This window comes from Nomascus leucogenys, chromosome 5, assembly GCF_006542625.1.
Source record: "Nomascus leucogenys isolate Asia chromosome 5, Asia_NLE_v1, whole genome shotgun sequence".
Lineage (NCBI taxonomy): Eukaryota > Metazoa > Chordata > Mammalia > Primates > Hylobatidae > Nomascus > Nomascus leucogenys.
Window position 1 is genome coordinate 68,444,702 of NC_044385.1, and position 21,787 is coordinate 68,466,488.

The 21,787-nt window shown below is 37.7% G+C and overlaps 1 protein-coding gene across 5 annotated transcripts in view; it reads left to right on the forward strand.

Annotated features, from left to right (window-relative positions):
• Positions 1 to 21,787, forward strand: part of DGKH (diacylglycerol kinase eta) — a 200,917-nt gene that overhangs the window by 163,547 nt on the left and 15,583 nt on the right. For 4 of the 5 annotated variants that reach the window (XM_030813330.1, XM_030813332.1, XM_030813331.1 and 1 more), the window contains 8 exons: positions 450 to 557; positions 3,450 to 3,563; positions 3,822 to 3,956; positions 5,101 to 5,264; positions 9,001 to 9,106; positions 10,086 to 10,178; positions 13,691 to 13,810; positions 14,156 to 14,264. In XM_030813330.1, coding sequence (XP_030669190.1) covers positions 450 to 557; positions 3,450 to 3,563; positions 3,822 to 3,956; positions 5,101 to 5,264; positions 9,001 to 9,106; positions 10,086 to 10,178; positions 13,691 to 13,810; positions 14,156 to 14,264 — 949 coding nt within the window. Of the gene's footprint in view, positions 1 to 449; positions 558 to 3,449; positions 3,564 to 3,821; positions 3,957 to 5,100; positions 5,265 to 9,000; positions 9,107 to 10,085; positions 10,179 to 13,690; positions 13,811 to 14,155; positions 14,265 to 15,731; positions 15,863 to 21,787 lie in introns of all 5 variants that reach the window. The other variant, XM_030813333.1, reaches the window with a different exon arrangement.

Genomic DNA, 21,787 nt, shown 5'->3' on the forward strand with positions numbered 1-21,787 from the left:
CCTCTCCGAGTAGCTGGGACTACAGGCGCCCGTCACCACGCCCGGCTAATTTTTTTGTATTTTTTTTAGTAGAGACGGGGTTTCACCGTGGTCTCGATCTCCTGACCTCGTGATCCGCCCGCCTTGGCCTCCCAAAGTGCTGGGATTACAAGCGTGAGCCACCGCGCCCGGCCGCTTCAAATTTTTTTTTAATTAAAAAAAATAAGATGAATGATTCTGTAACATGTAGAGAGCAGACATTACAAAATTCTGCTAGCCAGGGAGGGGGGGGGGGGGGGGGGCATGACATTACCAAAAAAAAAAAAAAAAAAAAAAAAAAAAAAAAAAAAAAAAAAAAAAAAAACACATTCTGCTCCATTGTCCTTCATCTTTAGTGTTTTAGTACCTTCCAAACTAGTGGTTCTGCTCTTTTTATCTAATCTCTACTTTTTTTTTTTTTTACCTTACAGTGCGATGGGCAGTATATTCCTCTTCCCAGCTTGCAAGGCATAGCCGTGTTGAACATTCCCAGCTATGCTGGAGGCACTAACTTTTGGGGTGGAACTAAAGAGGATGACGTAAGTAATGGGAGTAAATAGTTTGTTTCCTCAAAAATAACTATATCACTGGAATAATTTGCTTTTTGAAATGTGCTATTGAATAGTAATTTAATTTCGTGTTAAATATTTTGCACTGGGAAAGTGAGGCATGGAGTAGATTTATTTAAGGTTTTAGGGAGGCTGAGGCAGGAGAATGGCGTGAACCCGGGAGGTGGAGCTTGCAGTGAGCCGAGATAGCGCCACTGCACTCCAGCCTGGGCGACAGAGCAAGACTCTGTCTCAAAAAAAAAAAAAAAAAAGATTTTATTGTGACAGTCTCTTGTGGATGTACTCTAACTTTTCTCATGTTGAAGATACAGATATCCGTATCTTGGGATGTATGTCACAATTTTCTGGATGAACATTAAATAATGGATCTGCTTTTGGAAAGTAGATTTATGAGATAAGGAAGATAAGATTTTACTTTTTAATTTTATACCTGCATCTATTTTCTATCGCTGCTATAACAAGTTAACACAAATTTAGCCACCTCAAACACACTTATCATCTTACAGTTGTATATGATGGGAGACTGGCACAGTCTTACTGGGCTAAAATCGAGGTGTTATCTGGGCTGTTGCCTTCCAGAGGCTCTAAGGGAGACTCTATTTCCCTGTCTTTGGAGTGTCTAGAGGCTGCCCACATTCCTGTCCATCTTCAAAGCCAGCAAAGGCAGGTTGAATCCTTCTCACATGGCATCTCTGTGATCTCTGCTGCTCCCTCTTCCACTTTTAATGACCACTGTGATTACATTGGGCCCACCTAGATCACCCAGGATCATCCCCATCTCAAGGCCCTTTATTTAATCACATCTGCAAAGTTCCTTTTGCTATGTAAGATAACAGATTCACGGGTTTGGACATGGACATTTTAGGGGGCAGAGAGGGGGCATTATTCTGCCTACCACAATACCTTTTGGTACTTTTAATTTTCTCTTTCTTTCTTTCTTTCTTTCTTTCTTTCTTTCCTTTCTTTCTTTCCTTCTTTCCTTCTTCCCTTCTTTCCTTCTTTCTTTCCTTCCTTCTTTCTTTCCTTCTTGCTTGCTTGCTTGCTTGCTTTCTTGCTTGCTTTCTTGCTTTCTTCTTTTCTTCCTTTCTTTTTTGAGACAGAGTCTTACTCTGTCGCTCAGACTGGAGTACAATGGCGCAATCTCCGCTCACTGCAACCTCTGCCTTCCAGGTTCAAGCAGTTCCCCTGCCTCAGCCTCCTGGGTAGCGGGACTACAGGCACACACCACCACGCCTGGCTAATTTTTGCATTTTTAGTAGAGACGGGGTTTCACCATGTTGGCCAGGGTGGTCTCGAACTCCTGACCTCAGGTGATCCACCCACCTCGGCCTCCCAAAGTGCTAGGATTACAGGGGTGAGCCACTGCATCCAGCCTCAGTACTTTTAATTTTCTAAACTTGTGTGTGTATATATTTTTTATTTTCAGAAATATCAAGAGGGCTCATTTGGGCAGTTGGGTTTAGGGCTATTTTTGTTTTTCTTTTCATACTTTTCTATATTAAAAAAAGAAGAAAACACAACCTTACAAATGTAATTGTTGTGAAAAGAATGAAAGAGAGGGCATAATTATTAAAGTGTATATATATATATATATATATCAGTAAAAATGAGAAGTGTTATCACAGTCTTTATTTGAAGAGTCACATCCATTGATTTGAGTTTATGGTATAATGATATAATGGTTCCTACTGATCTGTTTTTCTCAAAGATCTTAAATGGACAGGTAGGGATTAAAGTATAAGATCAGTTGGAAAGTATTTGTAATTTTCATGACATAAATATATTCCAGCCCTATTCGAGTATAAATACATCTTTTGTCTGCTTGTCACTATTAAGTATTTTGAAGGGGAGAAATCAGTGAGATTAAGATAAATAAAGCCAAGATTCCTTGAACACCTGCTAGGTAGTCCGACAATGTTCTAAGAGCTTCACATTCATTATTTAATACCCACATTGCTTATTTGATTTTTACCACAGAAGAATCTAAGACAAAGTTTCCAGTTAGTAACAGCAGAGACAGGATTTAAATTCAGGCAGTATAACAAAATTATAAGAAATCATCAATGTTAGCAACTTTGTGTCCTGATATTTTCAGTGAAAGTTTTAATTAGCATACTACTTTATACTGAAAATTGTTTCAGATGCATATTATTTATGATATAGTAAGAGAGTAAAAATGATAAGGTAATACAGCCTACATATAAAATTTTAGAGTAAATTAATTTTGTGAAAATGCATCTAATGTAAAGACAAAATAAGTCTGCATAATTTTTATCCTCTGAGGTTTCTATTTGCATACTCTCAAGTTCCCTCAAAAGTTTTGTATTAAAATATAAAGCACATATGTATATTGCTTGTAAAACCTTGAAAGATTTCCCTTAGAACATATCAAGTAAACTGGATCATAATTTGCATCTTCATTAGCTTTAACCTTATGAAACTATATCACCTTTCTATGACACTATATCACCTTTCTAGTTTTTTCTAGATTTCCAAAACTTACATGTATCATCTTATTAACACGTTTGAATTATGTATGAACATGTATTTAACATGTTTTATTCCAAGATGAATTATTTAGAAACATATTAGTTAACTGGTCCAAAGAGTAGTTTAATGAGCGGTATGAGTAGTATATCCATGTATGTTTGAAAACCTTTTTAAAGTTATGTTTATTTGAAGTCATCTTCAGAGATTGTTTTTCTTTGATTATTATTTCCTAATATTTACTTAAATATATTATTAAATATATTAAACTATTAAATATATTAAATATATGTAGATATATATTGCAGTTTACATTGCTTGATGTGCTCTTCACCTAAACATTCAGTAGAAGTGTAATGTAGTTTTTCCTTTCAGATATTTGCTGCACCATCCTTTGATGACAAGATCCTGGAAGTTGTAGCAATATTTGATAGCATGCAAATGGCAGTTTCAAGGGTCATTAAACTGCAGCATCATCGAATAGCCCAGGTTGGTTTCTCTCGTCAAACCTGACTGCACTTCTTGGGCTAAGGAGGGTTGAGGGAATCTATTCTAAATGACTCCTACACTGGATATTCATCTATAATATTCCGACTTTGTTGTCATATCAGTTTTTACCATGTCATTTATAAGTGATAAAGCATAATATTCTATTCTGTAGAATAGTCTAATACTCAAGCCTTCATAAAGACTGAGTGTCATTTTCTCCAGACGATTTGTACTCTAAAATAATTTGTTTTATTTCAGTGCCGTACAGTGAAAATCACTATATTTGGTGACGAAGGAGTCCCAGTGCAAGTGGATGGTGAAGCGTGGGTTCAGCCTCCAGGGATTATCAAAATTGTGCACAAAAACAGAGCACAAATGCTAACAAGGGACAGAGTATGTAACAAAAACATTCTTCTAGAATATTGTCAGGTTTTTAAAGAATCTGAAATTGTTATGAAAAAATAGAAAATGAAAACATTTAAATTGTCTCTTAAATCTGACTTTTAGGTCATGGTGGTTTGAAATATGAACAAATATTTATTTATTTATTTCAGTAGGAGTTTATTTTTTAGAGCCATTTTAGATTTACAGAAAAATTGGGCAGAAAGTAAAGAGAATTTGAATTATGTTCCTATATACTTCCTCCTCCCCCTTCTTCCCTACACATATAAATTCCCCTGTTAACATCTTGCATTAGTGTGGCACATTTGTTACAACTGTTGGGTCAATACTGATTGATTATTATTAATTAAAGACCATAGTGTGTCCATTACTCTTTGAGTTGTACATCTGTGGGTTTGGACAAAGTTATAATCGCTTGTATCCACCATTGCAGTATCATACAAAATTATTTCACTACCCTAAAAATTCCTTGTGGTCTACTTATTCATCCCTCCCTCCCTCACGCTTACTCCTGGCAATCACTGATTTTTTTTTTTTTTTACTGTCTCTTATTTTTCCTTTCGCAGAATGTATTTTTAATTAAGGTCTATCTTTATCAAAGAAGACTGCTAATATTTGCCCATCTAATATATATAAAATAGTAAAGATTAAAGAATAAATTGAAGCAATAGTAAAGATTGAAGCATGAAATATTTTTGTTTTTGTTTTTTTGTTTTTGTTTTGAAACAGTCCTGCTTCATTGCACATGCTGGACTACAGTGCTGCGATCATAGCTCACTGCAACCTTAAACTCCTGGGCTCAAGCAATCCTCCTACCTCAGCCCAGCTAATTTAAAAAAAAAAATCTTTTTTGTAGAGATGAGGTCTCACTATGTTGCCTAGGCTGGCCTCAAGTGATTGTCCCGCCTTGACCTAAATCTCTTTTTTAACTTTTAAATGATGTATTCATGATCATTGACTGCACTACTTTTCATGTGTTGCAGTACATTGGAAAACTTTGAAATGTCTTTTTTATACTTGTGATTTATTTGAGGAGTCATTAGAGAAAAAGCAATTGTAGTTTTATTAAAGTACACATTTACATGGACCTCTGAGTTCTAAACTAACAATTCATTACAATATTGATTTTAAATAGGCCTTTGAGAGCACTCTGAAATCTTGGGAAGATAAGCAGAAGTGTGATTCTGGTAAACCAGTTCTCCGAACCCATTTGTACATCCATCATGCCATTGACTTGGCAACAGAAGAGGTGTCGCAGATGCAGCTGTGCTCCCAGGCTGCAGAGGAGCTCATTACTAGGTAGGGGGCTCTGCTGGCTTTTCAGGCTGCGGGAACTGTGGTCTCAGCCAATTTTTGTTTTTTTAATCTTAATACGTTGTTTCAGTAGTGGTATCAAAAAGAGATGCAGTTACTCTTCTTCACACAGCACTCTTTCCATTATTGTTTATTTCTCCATTTTATATACATCTTTACACTATACTACCCACTTATATGTTGCCTTCTAATTGCTAATTAAATGTTTATGGAATGGAGAGGGAAGTCTAAACATTAATCCTGTTCCAGAGGAGAGTCAGGAGCAAAAAGAATAAAAAGACTTCAAAAAGCAGTTTCTGACAAGTATTAGAGAGATTTTGAGACCACACAAGCATTAATTTCAATAGACAAAAAGAAAGGAGAGAAAAAACAAGCCTATGAGTGTTAAACAAATAAAAATCACTATGACCAGGGAAAACTTCAGAGGGGAGGAGGGACCATGGGCCAGTGTCTTACCTCTTCACCTGAGTCTTATCTACCAAACGGGGCTAATAAGAGCTGTTTCACCAGGGTTTGTGAAGATTAAATGAGGCTCTAGGGATGAGTGCTATAAGCACATTGTATTAGTCCATTTTCATATGGCTATGAAGAAATACCTGAGACCGGGTAATTTATAAAGAAAAATGGGTTTAAGGACAGGCACAGTGGCTCATGCCTGTAATCCCAACACTTTGGGAGGCTGAGGCAGGTGGATCACTTGAGGTCAGGAGTTCGAGACCAGCCTGGCCAACATGGTGAAACCCCGTCTCTACTAAAAATACAAAAATTTGCCCTGTGTGGTGGTGGGCACCTGCAGTCCCAGTTCCTCGGAAGGCTGAGGCAGGAGAATCACTTGAACCTGAGTGGTGGAAGTTGCAGTGAGCCAAGATCACACCACTGCACTGCAGCCTGGACAACAGAGTGAGACTCCATCTCCAAAAAAAGAAAAAAAAAAAAAGAGGTTTAATAGACTCATAGTTCCACATGTCTGGGGAGGCCTCACAATCATGGCAGCAGGCAAAGGAGGAGCAAAGGCACGTCTTACATGGCAGCAGGCAAGAGAGCATGTGCAAGGGAACTGCCCTTTATAAAGCCATCAGATCTTGTAAGACTTAGTCACTATCATGAGAACAGTACAGGAAAAACTCACCCCCATGATTCAGTTGCCTCCCACTGGTCTCTCTCATGATACATAGGGATTATGGGAGCTACAATTCAAGATGAGATTTGGGTGGGGACACAGCCAAACGATATCACACATCATGTCTGGCATATTGAGTGCTCTGTGCATAGTAACTTTAGATTCTTCCCACACCTTCATCTGGTCACTGATAAAAATGTTGAAAAAGAAAAGAAGGAAAGCAAAGCTCGTGGCTTCAGGGGCTAACTCACATCTCTCCTCCTCTCTACTATTTGCCATCTGCTCCCCTCCCATTCCTTACTCTCCTCTTTAAATATTTACTAGAGAACTAGACTGTGAGATGTTAGAGACAAGAGAAAAGGCATACATCCTCTACTGCTGGACCAACATTAAGAATTAGAATCAAGTTTTATAACTGCAAAATACTGGGCAGCTCAGAAGAAAGGGAAGAGAAAATGAATATTTACTCAGCTATACCCACACCACTGCATTATTGTACATCTTGGCTTCTTATCCATAGGGTTGTTAGTTTTAGAGTAAATGTATCTCTTTTAGATACTACAGACAACTTCTGTGGCCTCTAATTTACAGTGTTGTTTTGAAACCAAAATATACTTCCCATGTTCTCATCTTGTGAACCAACCAAATAATCTTATTGTAAAAAGGAAGCGAAGGTTGACTAGGCTTGCTTCTGGTCAACATAGTTTGGCTCCCTATCTGTTTTTAAATTTTGCAGATAAAATCAGGCTCACTTGTCTATTTTCAGAATTTATTCATTGACTATGCAAACATACTCAATTTTTGAGCCTCTTCTGTGGGCCAAGCACTGTTTTAGGCTGGGGACACAAGATGATTATTTGATAGCCCTACTTAATTGGCTCACAGATTAGTAGGAGGGAGAAATGTGGCCATAGTGTTGACATGAGGCACACAGTGGACTCTCTAGATACACTCTAGAGGAAGTCAGAGGCAGTAAAGGAGGGCTGCCTGGAAGAAGTGACCTTTCAACCAAGTCTTGAGGGAAGAGTAAGAAAAGGAGCAATTTAAGCATGGGAACCAGCTTAGGAAGAGGCCCAGAGGAGTGTGAATGCATGCTACTTTCAGGAAATCTCAGAGAGTCTGGGGTGACTGAAAGGTTGGCATAGTATATGCTAGAGTGTGTGAAATGTAGATGAAGAGGTGAGGAGGAGCCAGATCTTTACTGGGCTGTTCTAGAAGTAGTGTGGAGGGGTTTTTTTGGAAGACAGCAAAGCTGGGGCAAGGTGAACACTGAGGATGCTGTAGAAGTTGTCCCTATAAAAAATGATAGACTAAAGCAGTAAAGATAGAAAGGACAAGCGAGATTAAAGACAGTTTAGGATTTAAAATTGGTAAATGGGCATGAATTAGGAGACAGGTTGACCTTAATGTTCTAATGAATGGCTGGACGATTGTGGGGTGCCTTTGATGGAGCCACAGGGTTCAGGAAGAGGAGTAGGTATTAGAAGGAAAATGATGGGTTCCATGTTGGACTTTAGAATTTAAATTACATTAAAAATGCCTAGGAGATTCAGTAGGCAATTAGAAATGTTGATCTGAAGTTGATTTATGTCTTTCCCTTTCTCTGAAAATTAGAATAACCTTTATCCATCTCTGTTCTTCTGAAAAATAGCCCATTCTTCATGATTTCTCAAGGTTGCTGATAGTAGTGCTGAGGTGACATTTGCAAGCTTCTTTGTGCCTTAGATATCCATTGTATAATCCTTAAAAATTAAATTCTTTTTCTTTACTCTTGGTTCAGCTATATAAGGCCTTGGTCCCTTTTCTTGTTCTGTCCTTTCCAGATAGAAAATATTTCTCCATGAAGCTGTCAGAAGCAAAAAAACATTTGAACAGCCTTACCTTCTTGCTCATCTGCAGGCCTTACATCACTTTCTAGCAATCGGAGGAACTTTTTCTCCTTTCTTGTCCTTGGCCTTAGTGCCTTCCTGAATTTGGTCTTTTCAGAACTATTCTTAGAGGTTTGGATACCAGGCTTTGGAGTTAAATAGACATAGATTCCGATCCTGGCTCTACAACTTATAGCTCTGTATGCATACCACGTCTCTCTGAGCCTCAATGTCATCATCAATAATACAGAGATAGTAAATCATAGCTACATTTAAAGGCTGTGAATATTAACTTATATACTGCTTATGATCACTTTGTGTATTGATGACAAATATGGTAATGCTCTTCCCTAATCTGTTGCATTTGCAGTTTCAATGAATGAAAGAGAAGTTTCTAGTCTTTATATTTGTGATCCCTCTCACTTTCCAAGGATACTGCAAAATGAAGTATTACTATATTTCATTCTTCAAAATAGCACTTCAATATGTCTCCCTCTGATTTTTAAGCCTAACTTTTTATACAAAGATTTTTTATTTCATATTTTTTGTTGCAGTGGGGTCTGGATTTATAGATCTACCTGTGCCATTCATAATTGAGCAGCCATTAAAAGTGTTCTTCCATACTGATCTTCATATATTTTTTACTTGTTTTATCCTAACATTTCTATACTTCAAAAAAAAAGAGCAATACTCAAAAAAGTTTTTTATTCATTTGTTTCATTTTTGCTTTTAGGATCTGTGACGCAGCCACGATTCACTGTCTTTTGGAGCAAGAACTGGCCCATGCTGTGAATGCCTGCTCCCATGCCCTGAATAAAGCCAACCCAAGGTGCCCGGAGGTGAGGATCTAATGGTAAATTCTCATTCCACAGATTCTTTTGGGTGTTACACATGTATTTTAATACTGTAAAATATGCCATGCCCTGTGAAAGAAAGTTATGTTGTCTATATGAGTCTCTACAAACTTGCAGTAAAGTAAAATACAAACTTGGACAACTTTTTATTTTCCTTTTCCTGTTATTTTTTCATTCCTGCTCTTAAATTCTCTCATTTTTTATGTTTCACTTTCAATCACTTGTCACCTTCCATCTGTCTTCACTTCTTTCTTTTTTTAACTTTTATCATCCTTTCTTACTCCTTCTTTTACCTTACCTTCTGCCCTGCACCTTGTTAAAGGGCAAGCCTAGATATCATCAGCGTGCATTTTGTTAGAGATGTTCATTCATATTTGAAGTTATGCACTGAAATTATTCCTACTTCATTTTGTTTTGCTAAATCGGAAATTGATGCTTCTGTAAAATTTTTAATGTAGAAGTTAGTAATAGAATGGATAGAATATAACTCTTAAAATGTGCTGCATGGTACAGTGCTATAATATAGAGAAAAATGATAGCATTATTTTATTTTTTTAATTATTTGATTGAAGTTACTTAAATTAATATACAATTAAGTGCTTGTTCTCAAGATGATAGTCTAAAAAGCAATATGGTTAGTGCTACTGAGAGTAAAAGTTTTTTTTTGACTTAACTTTTTAATGGGAATATGTATATGCTGATGCTAGCATATACATATTCATTAGGTAGGAGATGTGATCCTGAGTGTATTCACTGTAGTCGGTGCGTTCTTTTGGTTCTGTAATACAATAATAATGAGATAGTCATACAAACAAATGTATGAAACTTTGCAATTATGGAATTTGGGTAGATTAAAAAATGTGTGCTGTGAATTTAAATTATAAGAATAAAATTTAAAGTGTTTACTGGTAATGAAATCCTATTTTAATACAGATCACATGTCTTTGGTATTCTTCTTTTCTAGAGTCTTACAAGGGACACTGCCACTGAAATAGCCATCAATGTGAAGGCGCTGTATAATGAAACAGAATCTTTGCTAGTTGGCAGGGTTCCCATGGTAAGGAAAAGAATGATTGGTAACATAAGAATGATGAATTAAATGTCTGGGTCTTACCTTCATTGGGGAACAGGCATTTGGCAGATTCTAAGGCAGAAGCAGCCTTCTGGCTTCCATCCTGAGAGCTGCCTCTTCACCTGGCTTTTGTCTTCAAGAAAATATATGGCTGAAGTTGGGAGTCATGATTCAGGCTAACAGGAGTGGAGATTTCCCCTCATATATGCCATCCTGTTTTTAGGCAGCCCTGCTCTGCCCCATTCAGCTTCGAGAGACGTGACCTTTATAAAGTGTAGTAGACATTCCTTAGGTACTTATTATTGCACACAAGTAGAGGAACTCATGGAGTTTGTTCCCTGAATTAACATTTGAATATGACTGGTATGGTCCTCCAGGTTTGCTTAAAAGAGGACATTTTCTAGACACAGTGTTTCAAGAACTAGATTTCAAGAACTCTGCCTTGTTTAATCCAGATTGGTCCTGGAAATCAAGTTTAGGCCAAGTCTGAATCTGACCACAGTCCATGGATCTCAAGCATAAATGCTGGAAGCTTGTGGATGTCCTGTTTTGTTAGCAGCGCAAGTTAGCCTTTCTTTATAAATACCTCACCATTTTCAACTATTCTAGCATCTTGGCTCTTGCCGCCACCTAGAGTTCGGTTGTGGCTTATTCCCACATGCTGTTATCACTTGTGTGGAAGGCCTAATTCATTTGCTGTTTTTTATTCCTTTTTACAATTCTGATTAATTGGTAGTTGATAATCTTAAAACATTTCTTTTGAAAGTAATTTTCTCACTTGGTTGGGCAAATCTACACTTAAATAAAAGTGATACTAAGAGTCATAGTATCTGGTACAGTGGGTGACTGAATGGGAGGTGCGTCCCACAGCCTTGCTATTAAGTGCCTGAGCTTAGGGTTTCTGTTTTCGCCTATGGTCCAGAAAAGTGCCACCTTTGGGGCATCCTTTGCTCTGAGAAGAGAAGCTGAAAGGCTGTATGAAGGCCATCGCTCTTACCTACTTCCAAAGGAAACTGAAACACAGCTTCCTTGTGACAACAGGTGGCTGGCTCTACTATGGCCATGAAGAAAACCTTTTACGAAGAAACATTGGTTATCTCTTTTGATAAAACCAATGGAGCCCCTTCTTGGCTTTTTTTGGCACTACTGTTTTTAACCAGAGTCTTCTGCTGGTCCTATAGGAAATCCAGTGACCTATGACGATCATTTCTTACAACTAAAAGCATAACTTATTCTGTACTTATTTTCTCTACACGAAAAGTACCTGCTGAGTGCTACCTTGCTAATATTTATTATGTGTATTATGTTAATATGGACCGACTTTCCTTCTCCACTTTTAATTTTCTCTCATTGTTAAATATGAATTTTGGTTTAAAATGTGTACTGGTGAATTTTACCAAAACCTTTGACAATAGTGATATCACAATAAGGAGTTGATTATATTTGAGAGCAACTAAGGTTTACTCTATATTTTAGTGCCAGAATGAATTTGTAATAACCATTTTATATGTTTTATAACACATATTCTTAGACTAAAAGAAAATTAATAAATTTCAAACACAACAGGGTAGAGAATCTCCTTTTTTTTGAGACAGGGACACATTCTGTTGCAGTAGCATGATCTCTGCTCACTGCAACCTCAGCCTCTCTGGTTCCAAGTGATTCTCCTGCCTCAGCTGCCAAGTAGCTGGGACTACAATCGCGCACCACTACGCCTGGCTATTTTTTTTTTTTCTTTTCAATAGAGACAGGATTTCACTATGTTGGCCAGGCTGGTCTCGAACTCCTGACTTCAAGTGATCCACCCATCTCAGCCTCCCAGAGTACTGGGATTACAGGCATGAGCCACCGTGCCCAGCCAAGAATCTCCGTATTTTTAATCACTACTAGAAGTGGTAGATACTGTGAATAACAAGGGGAAACAAACAAAAAAAAAGTTCATAATAACAGTAATATTATCTCTGAACTTTTAGTTCTAAAATTCTATAAACATATTTATAAGAACTCTATAATTTTAAAGTAATTTATAAATATATTGATTAGCTAGAAGAGACCTCAAAAATAATCTAGTCGGCCAGGCTCAGTGGCTCACTCCTGTAATTCCGGCACTTTGAGAGGCTGAGGCAGGTGGCTCATTGTAGACCAGGAGTTTGAGACCAGCCTGGCCAACATGGTGAAATCCCATCTCTACTAAAAATACAAAAATTAGCCAGTCCTGGTGGCATGCGCCTGTAATCCCAGCTACTTTGGTGTCTGAGGCACGAGAATTGTTTGAACCCAGAAGGCCAAGGTTACAGTGAGCTGAGATTGCGCCATTGCACTTCCAGCCTGGGCAACAGAACAAGACTCTGTCTCAAATAATAATAATAATCATCATCATCATCACCTTGTGCTATTTCCAGAGGAAGAAATAAAGTCTTCTGAAGTCAATTAACCTTCCTTTGGTTACATAGTTAATTACAAGGCCAGGAGTAGAATCCAATCGACTGCCTTCCAGTTCTGTGCAGAGGAATGTTTATTCAATCTTTATTCATTTATTGAACTTGTAAGTGCATTTTAATACCTGCTTTCAATGAGTTAATGCAGATAATAGGTGAGCAGTTAAATTGTTAAAATATCCAAACCCAGTTTCAGATGATAAGCCGTTGAGTTTTTGCTTTGCCCTAATTTTTACAACAGTTTTTCATCACAGATTTTTCTAAGATTCATGGTTTTTTTCCCTGAAGCTTATTCTTTAAATTTTCAAGGAGATTTTTCTGCAGTTCTTTTTATATGACAAGTTTTTAACCAATTTAAAGAGTATTGTTTGTTCATGTGGTGACTTTTTTTTGAGTCAGAGTCTCTGGCTCCATCACCCAGGCTGGAGTGCGGTGGTGCTATCTCTGCTCACTGCAATCTCCACTTCCCAGACTCAAGCAATTCTCCTGCCTCAGCCTCCCAAGGAGCTGGGATTACAGGCGCCCAACACCATGCTTAACTAATTTTTGTATTTTTAGTAGAGGCAGGGTTTCATCATGTTGGCCAGTCTGGTTTTGAACTCCTGACCTCAAATGATCCACCCACATCGGCCTCCCAAAGGGCTGGGATTATGGGTGTGAGCTATCATGCCCAGCCTGGTGACCTGTTTAAATCAGAAGGATTTTTGGCACAAATAAGTAGAATAGTAAGACTGCACACTTAAACCACCAGGAAGAATTGGTAGATAAATGCTTGGAAAGCATGAAGGAGAGAGATAGGAAAGAAGACATTTACACAGAAAAATACACCAAAAGAATACTTTTTCTATGAAGTTATTAAAGTTACACTAGCTACTCATATGATCTTTGGGAAGTAATGATTAGATTAAGAATTTATTCTTCTCTTAATGTTCCTTAATTTAAAAAATACTACCTTAATAAGGAGTGAGGCTGTTCACTGTCAAAGTGCAATGATTTATTCTACTTGAGGTTGGCCACTGAGTCTTGTTTGGTTTTGTCTTTTAATCTGCTGGTAAATAGCAGCTGGAATCGCCACATGAAGAGCGGGTATCCAATGCCTTACACTCTGTGGAGGTGGAATTACAGAAACTGACAGAGATTCCTTGGCTTTATTATATCTTACACCCAAATGAGGATGAGGTATGGAAAGTTCAGCCTGTTTCTCTAGAAATGTAGACCATATCACTATAGAATTTGAACTCATCTTTGAAAAAGAGATATTTAGGGAAAAATGAATTTTAAATACTACTTTCAAATATTCTGTTCTTGAACAAAAGAGAAAAGGCATTTAGGGGAACAAAGGCATTTTAGGGGAATTGGGACATTTTCAGTCGTACATTGGGAACTTTTTTTGAAGAAGTTATCACTGTTCTATAATGTTTAGTGTTTATAACTTATTCCTGTGTTATCCCTATTATCAGAGTAGGTTTTTCTCCTTTTCGTATCCTGAAAAAATTCTTTTCTTGCTCGATTTGTTCTGAACAGGAACCTCCTATGGATTGCACCAAAAGAAACAACAGAAGCACCGTATTTCGAATAGTGCCAAAGTTTAAAAAGGAAAAGGTTCAGAAGCAGAAGACAAGTTCACAGCCTGGTAGGTGGTCCATATGGGAAAGGGAAATACAACATTATGAAAAAAGAACTGATTAAAGTGACATCACAGAGGCCATGAAAATGTTCTGGAGCTAGATGGTGGTTGAGCATTGCGCAATATGATGAACATACTGTCATTGAATTCTACGCTTTAAAATGGTTAAAATGGGGAATTTCATGCTTTATGAATTTTACCGTAAAAGAATCCTCTCATACCTAAAACACATCTGAGTATCAGTGGGAATCTCTAGTAAGGAAGCACACAAAAAAATGAAGTGGTTGCTAATTTGCTTCTACTTTGTTTAGTGGATGTCAGCATTTCTGTTTAGATGGTTCTTTCTCAACAGCAAGTCAAAGCATCAGTGTATAATTTGTTTTTCTTCTTTTAAGTACAATTTTTAGATTACTTTGATAAATGGAACATAGAAACTTTCATTTACTCATTTAACTTGCCGAATATATTTTCCACCTAAAGTTATATATTCCCTTTCTCCTGTTTTGAGGACACTGTTTCAACCCCTCGACAATGACAATATGCTGTGATATTTGCATTCTCAAGCAAAGATTAAGCCCCCTCTTTGCTGCTATTTCTCTCGTTCCTTTTTCACTTTTCCTTAGAGTTTAAATGTACAGGTATGCTAGTACTAAAGCACCTTCAAATTCTGTTTATACAATGGTAGCTGCCTTTCATAACCAAATAATTTTATAAATTCCTCCGAGTGCGCTATCTTTAAAAAAGTGATGTAAAGCCTTATTTGTGATATTCATAAAGCAGCTAATGAAAGCCATTTAAAAACCAAATACAGCAAATAAGTAGGCTTTTATTAAGCTAATCAATGTTGAATAAAATGTATAAGCAAATGATACACACTAAAAATAACGTAATCCAACTAATGTCAGGGAGCAGTGCTATGGACTTTTTAAATGACATTAAATTGTGATTTAACAGCACATTGATTGCCGTTATCAGTAGTAGGAGAATCAATCAAGACTACACTTGAAGTCAGCAAGACCTTAAGCAGGAAAATCTGTGTAAAATTGAATACCCCATATCAGATTTTAAATTGTGATTAGCATTTGTAGCTCATTTCAGTCTCTAGCCGTTTTCATACAGGGTCTGAAGGAAATCATCAGAGCTTATTTAGAGCTTGCACCATTGATCCTAATGATGTGAAATACATTTTGTATGCATATTGTGTAGGTTGGGTGGCCTTAATGAGGAAACTGGACTAAAGCTAAGCATGGGTGCACGGCAGCAAATGGTTTTGTATAGTCGTATCCTTGTGTTGATAGTGTGTAACTTGCATGGGAAAAAGTGGAACTATAGTTTTGTTGAAACAACACCTTTAACCTTTTCTTTTGCTAGCACTGCCGCTACACTCTGTTTTGCATCTTCTTTGGCCAACCTTTGCTTTGTAATGCATTGAGCATGTAGAAATTAAGGGGGTTTTGCTCTTAACTTTGGTAGTTCAGAAATGGGGCACAGAGGAAGTTGCTGCTTGGCTGGATCTGCTCAATTTGGGAGAGTACAAAGATATCTTCATCCGTCATGACATCAGAGGGGCTGAACTTTTGCATCTGGAAAGGCGAGATCTTAAGGTATTTCCTTTGTGCTCTTCTGTTCTTGAAAATTTTATTGCAAAATGGAATCCTTTCTCCTGTGCCTCTTCTGATATGTGCTTTTAGCTTCGCTTATGTTATGCAAATGTGTAGTAACCTAACATTCACTGTCCTGTGGTCTGAGTTTCTTGTATGCTTTTTAACAAGAATGTCAGCAGTATTTTCCTGTCACAATCACTCTATTATAGCTAAAGCTTAGCATGAACTTAGTAATTTTTCTCTGCATCCAGTGATATGACTGTTCCTGTGCTAGTATTTCCAAATGGATCATGTTTCCATCAGCTCATTTTATTGCATCAGCATGGAAGGTGATAATTTGGCTGAAAATGACTAAAATCTAATATACGGTTAACAGCTAAAAATTAATTCAAAATACCAATAACAAAGCCTTTCTAACATATGGAATGAGAAGAGAGACTTACAGCAATGGCTACTTAGAATCTTACAATTTGTTGTGTTTCTAAATCAGCCTTTTTTAGGTCACATGAATAACTAGACTGAGAAATTCAAATTTCCTTCCTATGACATATTATTAAAATTCTATTACTCTCGAAAAGAAATTTTTTTCTTCAGTAAACGAGGTAAAAATTTTGCCTAGCTTTTGCTAGAAAACAGCTCAGAGCCTATTTGTGAATTGACGATAGAGAAAACCATTCCTTCACCACCTGAGGCATTTCCCTTTTATTCTTTGGGTGAAGTCTCAGTAGTAGTTACAGAAACAGCTGAAATAGGCTCTCTGGCCAAGGTTTAGGAGTAGGATTTTGTCACATTGTATTTTCTTACCACATATTGCCATTTTAAATTTCCAATAAGTAGTAACATTTGTTGGAGTAACCCTTTCATGTAGACCAAGTTCTAAAATGCATTAAATTTTATCATAATATAGAAAATTCATAACAAATTAATGAACCGTTGCACCTTTATCTACAAATACAGTAGCAAAGATCTTTGAATAGATAATTGGTAGTGTAAAGATCTTTATTAAACAGATTCATAAAGAGTTTTAGCACATCAAAAGATGAGCACCACTTATACCTAAACAACTTTAGCCATAATAAAATAAAATAATTAATTAATTACCTTAGTTGAGAGTCCTAAATCTGGAACATAGCAAAATATGTAGTATTAGAGTTCATAAAGCAAAAGTTGGCTTCCAAGCTTGAAATGAGTCCACAAAAAAGTAAATGTAGGGGGGATCATGATATCCAACATGTTTGTGTAACTTCTGATATCCTTGGCAGATACCAATATTTATTAATGACTGATTAATATATTATGCTAGCTTCTCTGCATGATACCTGTCCTCTAGAAGCATGCATTGCATTTGCTGTGAATAAGCATACATTCAGGGAAAAGACTGTGTGTGTATGTATAAAAAATATACATACATAAATGCATATATGCGTACGTGTTATATATATACATACAAACATATAGAAATATACAGGTACACACGCAATGAATGAAGCAGAATGAATGTGCAGAATGGAAAAACATACACTAAGGCAAAGTTAGAAAAGAATAGAAAGGAGATTGTTAAGAATCATCTTAGGAAACGTTCTTTTTGCTTTTCAGGGGACTTTTTTGTTCTGTTTTGTTTTTATTTTTAATGCAAATTACATTCTCTCTCTTAAAACTTTTAGAAACTTGTATTGACATGGATTTTAAAAATTGTATTGGGTCTGAAACAAGATGTGGGGATGGATGAGAAAAGGAACATTTCACAGAAAGAGTCTTCTGTAGCACAAAACCATAAAGCTAGAGAAGAGCTCCCATTGTTCTCTGCATTCGTAGCTGTCAGCAGCGGCAAGTCCTTCAGACCTATGCCTCTAAATGCTGGTGAGGGATCACTCACTCCTTAGGTACTCCATTGTTTCCGGTACTACTTGTGAATATGTCAGTGGCACACAGGTTCTCTCTCAGCCCTGCCTGACCTGATTTGTGAACTTTTGGATTATGGCACCAACCGGCTTCTTGGTACTCAGGTATTCTACAGGGATATCAATCTCTGTTTTTACTTTTTAAAAATTAATTTATTTTTATTTATACAAAAATATATGGGTACAGCTGGGCACAGTGGCTCACGCCTGTAATCCCAGCACTTTGGGAGGCTGAGGCGGGCAGATCACGAGGTCAGGAGATCGAGACCATCCTGGCTAACACAATGAAACCCCATCTCTACTAAAACTACAAAAAAGCTAGCCAGGTGTGATGGCACGCTCCTATAGTTTCAGCTACTCAGGAGGCTGAGGCAGGCGAATTGCTTGAATCCAGAAGGCAGAGGTTGCAGTGAGCCGAGATCATGCCACTGCACTCCAGCTTGGGCGACAGAGCAAGACTCTGTCTCCAAAAATGAATATATATATATATATATATATATATGGATACAAGTGCAATTTTATTACCTTCACAGTAGTTAAGTCAGGGCTTTTACGGAATCCATTGCCTGAATAACATATATTGTACTCAATAAGCAATTTCTTATCCACTCCCTCCCACTCCCTTACCCCTCCAAGTCTTCATTGTCTATCATTCCACTAGGTCCATGTATATACCTTATTTAACACCCACTTATGAGTGAGAACATGCAATGTTTGTCTTCCCGGGTCTTCTTATTTCATTTAAGATAATGACCTCAAGTTCCATCCAAGTTGCTGCAAAAGACATGTTTTCATTCTTTTTTTAAAATTTATTTTCTATGGCTGAATAATATTCCAATGTATATATGTGCCACATTTTCTTTATGCAGCCATCCATTGATGGAAACTTAGGTTAGAGAATTTCAATCTTAACACATCCAAAAGCAACTCTTGAGCTCCTATTGCACTTCTGTTCTGCCCCTTCTCCAGTGCTCTGCATTTTATAAATCAGATCTCTGGCCCTCCAGGCACTCTAGGCAGAGAAATGAGGGTCATACTTAGCACCTTCCTCTTTTTTGTCCATCTTCCCCTAACCCATCAAGCCCATCACCAAGTCATATTGATTCTAATGAATCATTCACTTCTCTTTATCTCCTGTCCACAATCCTGCTCCATGATACTGTCCAGTTTTGCTTGTGTAAGGTCAATAGCTTCCTAACTGGTCTTTCCACTGCCTCTCTTTGTCTTCACAGTCCATTATCAACATTGCGACCAGAGTGTTATTTTAGCATCATCAATCAGGTGTACACTTTTCTGCTTAAAACTTTTCAGTAGCTTCCCATTTATAGGGAATAAAAACATCTTTATGCAGGCCTACAAGGTTCTGCCTATGTATTCAACCTCCCCTGAAGTCTCTGGCTTCTCCCTGGGCTATGCTCCATTCATCCTGGCCTTATTTCAGTTGCTTAAAATTACAACACTTTTTCTCACCTTAGGGATGTACTCTCTTTTGCTGTGCTTCTTCCCCTACGCTTCACCTGGTTAACTCCTGCTCAGAGATTAGCTCAAGTGTTACTCCCGTATCACCAAAACAACTGGACATAGTAACATGACAGTCTAAAGTTGGGAAAAGGAAAAAATATATATATATATATATATTTTTTTTTAGATAGACTCTCATTCTGTCACCCAGGATGGAGTGCAGTAATGCAATCATGGCTCACTGCAGCCTCAGCCTCCTGAGCTCAGGTGATCCTCCCGCCTCAACCTCCTGAATAGCTAGGACTACATGTGCATGCCATCACACCCAACTAATATCTTTTATTTTTTGTAGAGATAGGGTCTTGCTGTGTTGTCCAGGATGGTCTTGAACTCCTGGCCTCAAGCAATCGGCCTGCCTTGGCCTCCCACAATGCTGGGATTACCGGTGTGAGCCACCATGCCCAGCCAGGAAAGTATTTCCAATGTGCTTTAGCAGATAAGGAAACAAACTGATTGCATCATTTTCTTTGCTAGAACACAGTAGGAGAAAGAAGAGACACCAAAGAAAATGGTAAACATATGGTGAAGGTTTTTTGTTTAGCTTATTTTTTGTTTTTTCTATTTGGAAAGTTGTGTATGTATGGCTGGAAGGATAACTGAATATCTACAAAGCATGCTTTGTCAAAATTTGGACTGTTTATCCAAGGAAAGAGAAAGCTACTCATATGATAAAAATTGGCCAGGCGCGGTGGCTTATCCCTGTAATCCCAGCACTTTGGGAGGCCAAGGCAGGCAGATCATGAGGTCAAGAGTTCAAGACCAGCCTGACCAACATGGTGAAACCCGATTTCTACTAAAAATACAAAAATTAGCTGGGCATGGTGGTGCATGCCTGTAGTCCCAGCTACTCGGGAGGCTGAGGCAGGAGGATTGCTTGAACCTGGGAGGCGGAGGTTGCAGTGAGCTGAGATCGTGCCACTGCACTCCAGCCTGAATGACAGAGTGAGAATCTGTCTCAAAAAAAAGAATATGATAAAAATTAATATATAATGATATGTGATAAAAATAAAGATATAACAAATGTCACAGCATAGCTTTATTACAGCCTATACCCTAGAAGGCATAAAAATATTGAACTCAGACTAAAACGTCAAAAGCAATTTCAACAAAAGCCAAAGTTGACAAATGGGATCTAATTAAACTAAAGAGCTTCTGCACGGCAAAAAAAAACCCTATAATCAGAGCAAACAGACAACCTACAGAATGGGAGAAAATTTTTGCAATCCGTCCACCTGAACAAAGGTCTAATATCCAGAATCTATAAGGAACTTAAACAAATGTACAAGAAAAAAAAAACCCCATTAAAAAGTGAGCAAAGGACATGAACAGACATTTCTCAAAAGAAGACATGTGGCCAACAAACATATGAAAAAAAGTTCAACATCAGTGATCATTAGAGAAGTGCAAATCAAAACCTCAATGAGATACCATCTCACGCTAGTGAGAATGGCAATTATTAAAAAGTCAAGAAGCAACAGGTGCTGGTGAGGCTGTGGAGAAATAGGAAAGCTTTTACACTGTTGGTGGGAATGTAAATTAGTTCAATCATTGTGGAAAACAGTGTGGCAATCCCTCAAAGACCTAGAACCAGAAATACCATTTGACCCAGCAATCCCATTACTGGATATATACCCACAGGAATATAAATCATTCTATTATAAAGATACATGCACATATATGTTCATTGCAGCACTATTCACAATAGCAAAGACATGGAATCAACCCAAATGCCCATCAATGGTAGACTGGACAGGCTGGGCACAGTGGCTCACGTCTGTAATCCCAGCACTTTGGGAGGCCGAGGCAGGTGGATCACGAGGTCAGGCATTCGAGATCAGCCTGGGCAACATAGTGAAACCTTGTCTCTACTAAAAATAGAAAAAAAATCAGCCAAGCATGGTGGCAGGCACCTGTAATCCCAGCTACTTGGGAGGCTGAGGCAGGAGAATCATTCGAACCTTGGAAGCAGAGGTTGCAGTGAGCCAAGATCACGCCATTGCACTCCAGCCCAGGCGACAGTGTGAGACTCTGTCTAAAAAAAAAAAAAAAAAAAAATTGTAGACTGGATAAAGAAAATGTGGTGTATAGATACACCATGGAATACTATGCAGCCATGAAAAGGAACTGGATCATGTCCTTTGCAGGGACATGGATGGAGCTGAAAGTCATTATCCTCAGTAAACTAACACAGGAACAGAAAACCAAACACCACATGTTCTTATAAGTGGGAGCTAAACAATGAGAACACAGAGGCACAGGGAGGGGAACAACATACACTGGGTCCTGTTGTGGGGGCAGAAGGAGGGGAGAATATCAGGATAAATAGCTAATGCCTGTGGGGCTTACTACCTAGGTGATGAGTTGATAGGTGCAGCAAACTACCATGGCACACTTTTACCTATGTAACGAACCTGCACATCCTGCACATGTATCCTGGAACTTAAAATTAAATGAAATTAATTAAAAAAAAAAAAGTATAGCTAAGAAGTTAATGTAATTTTAT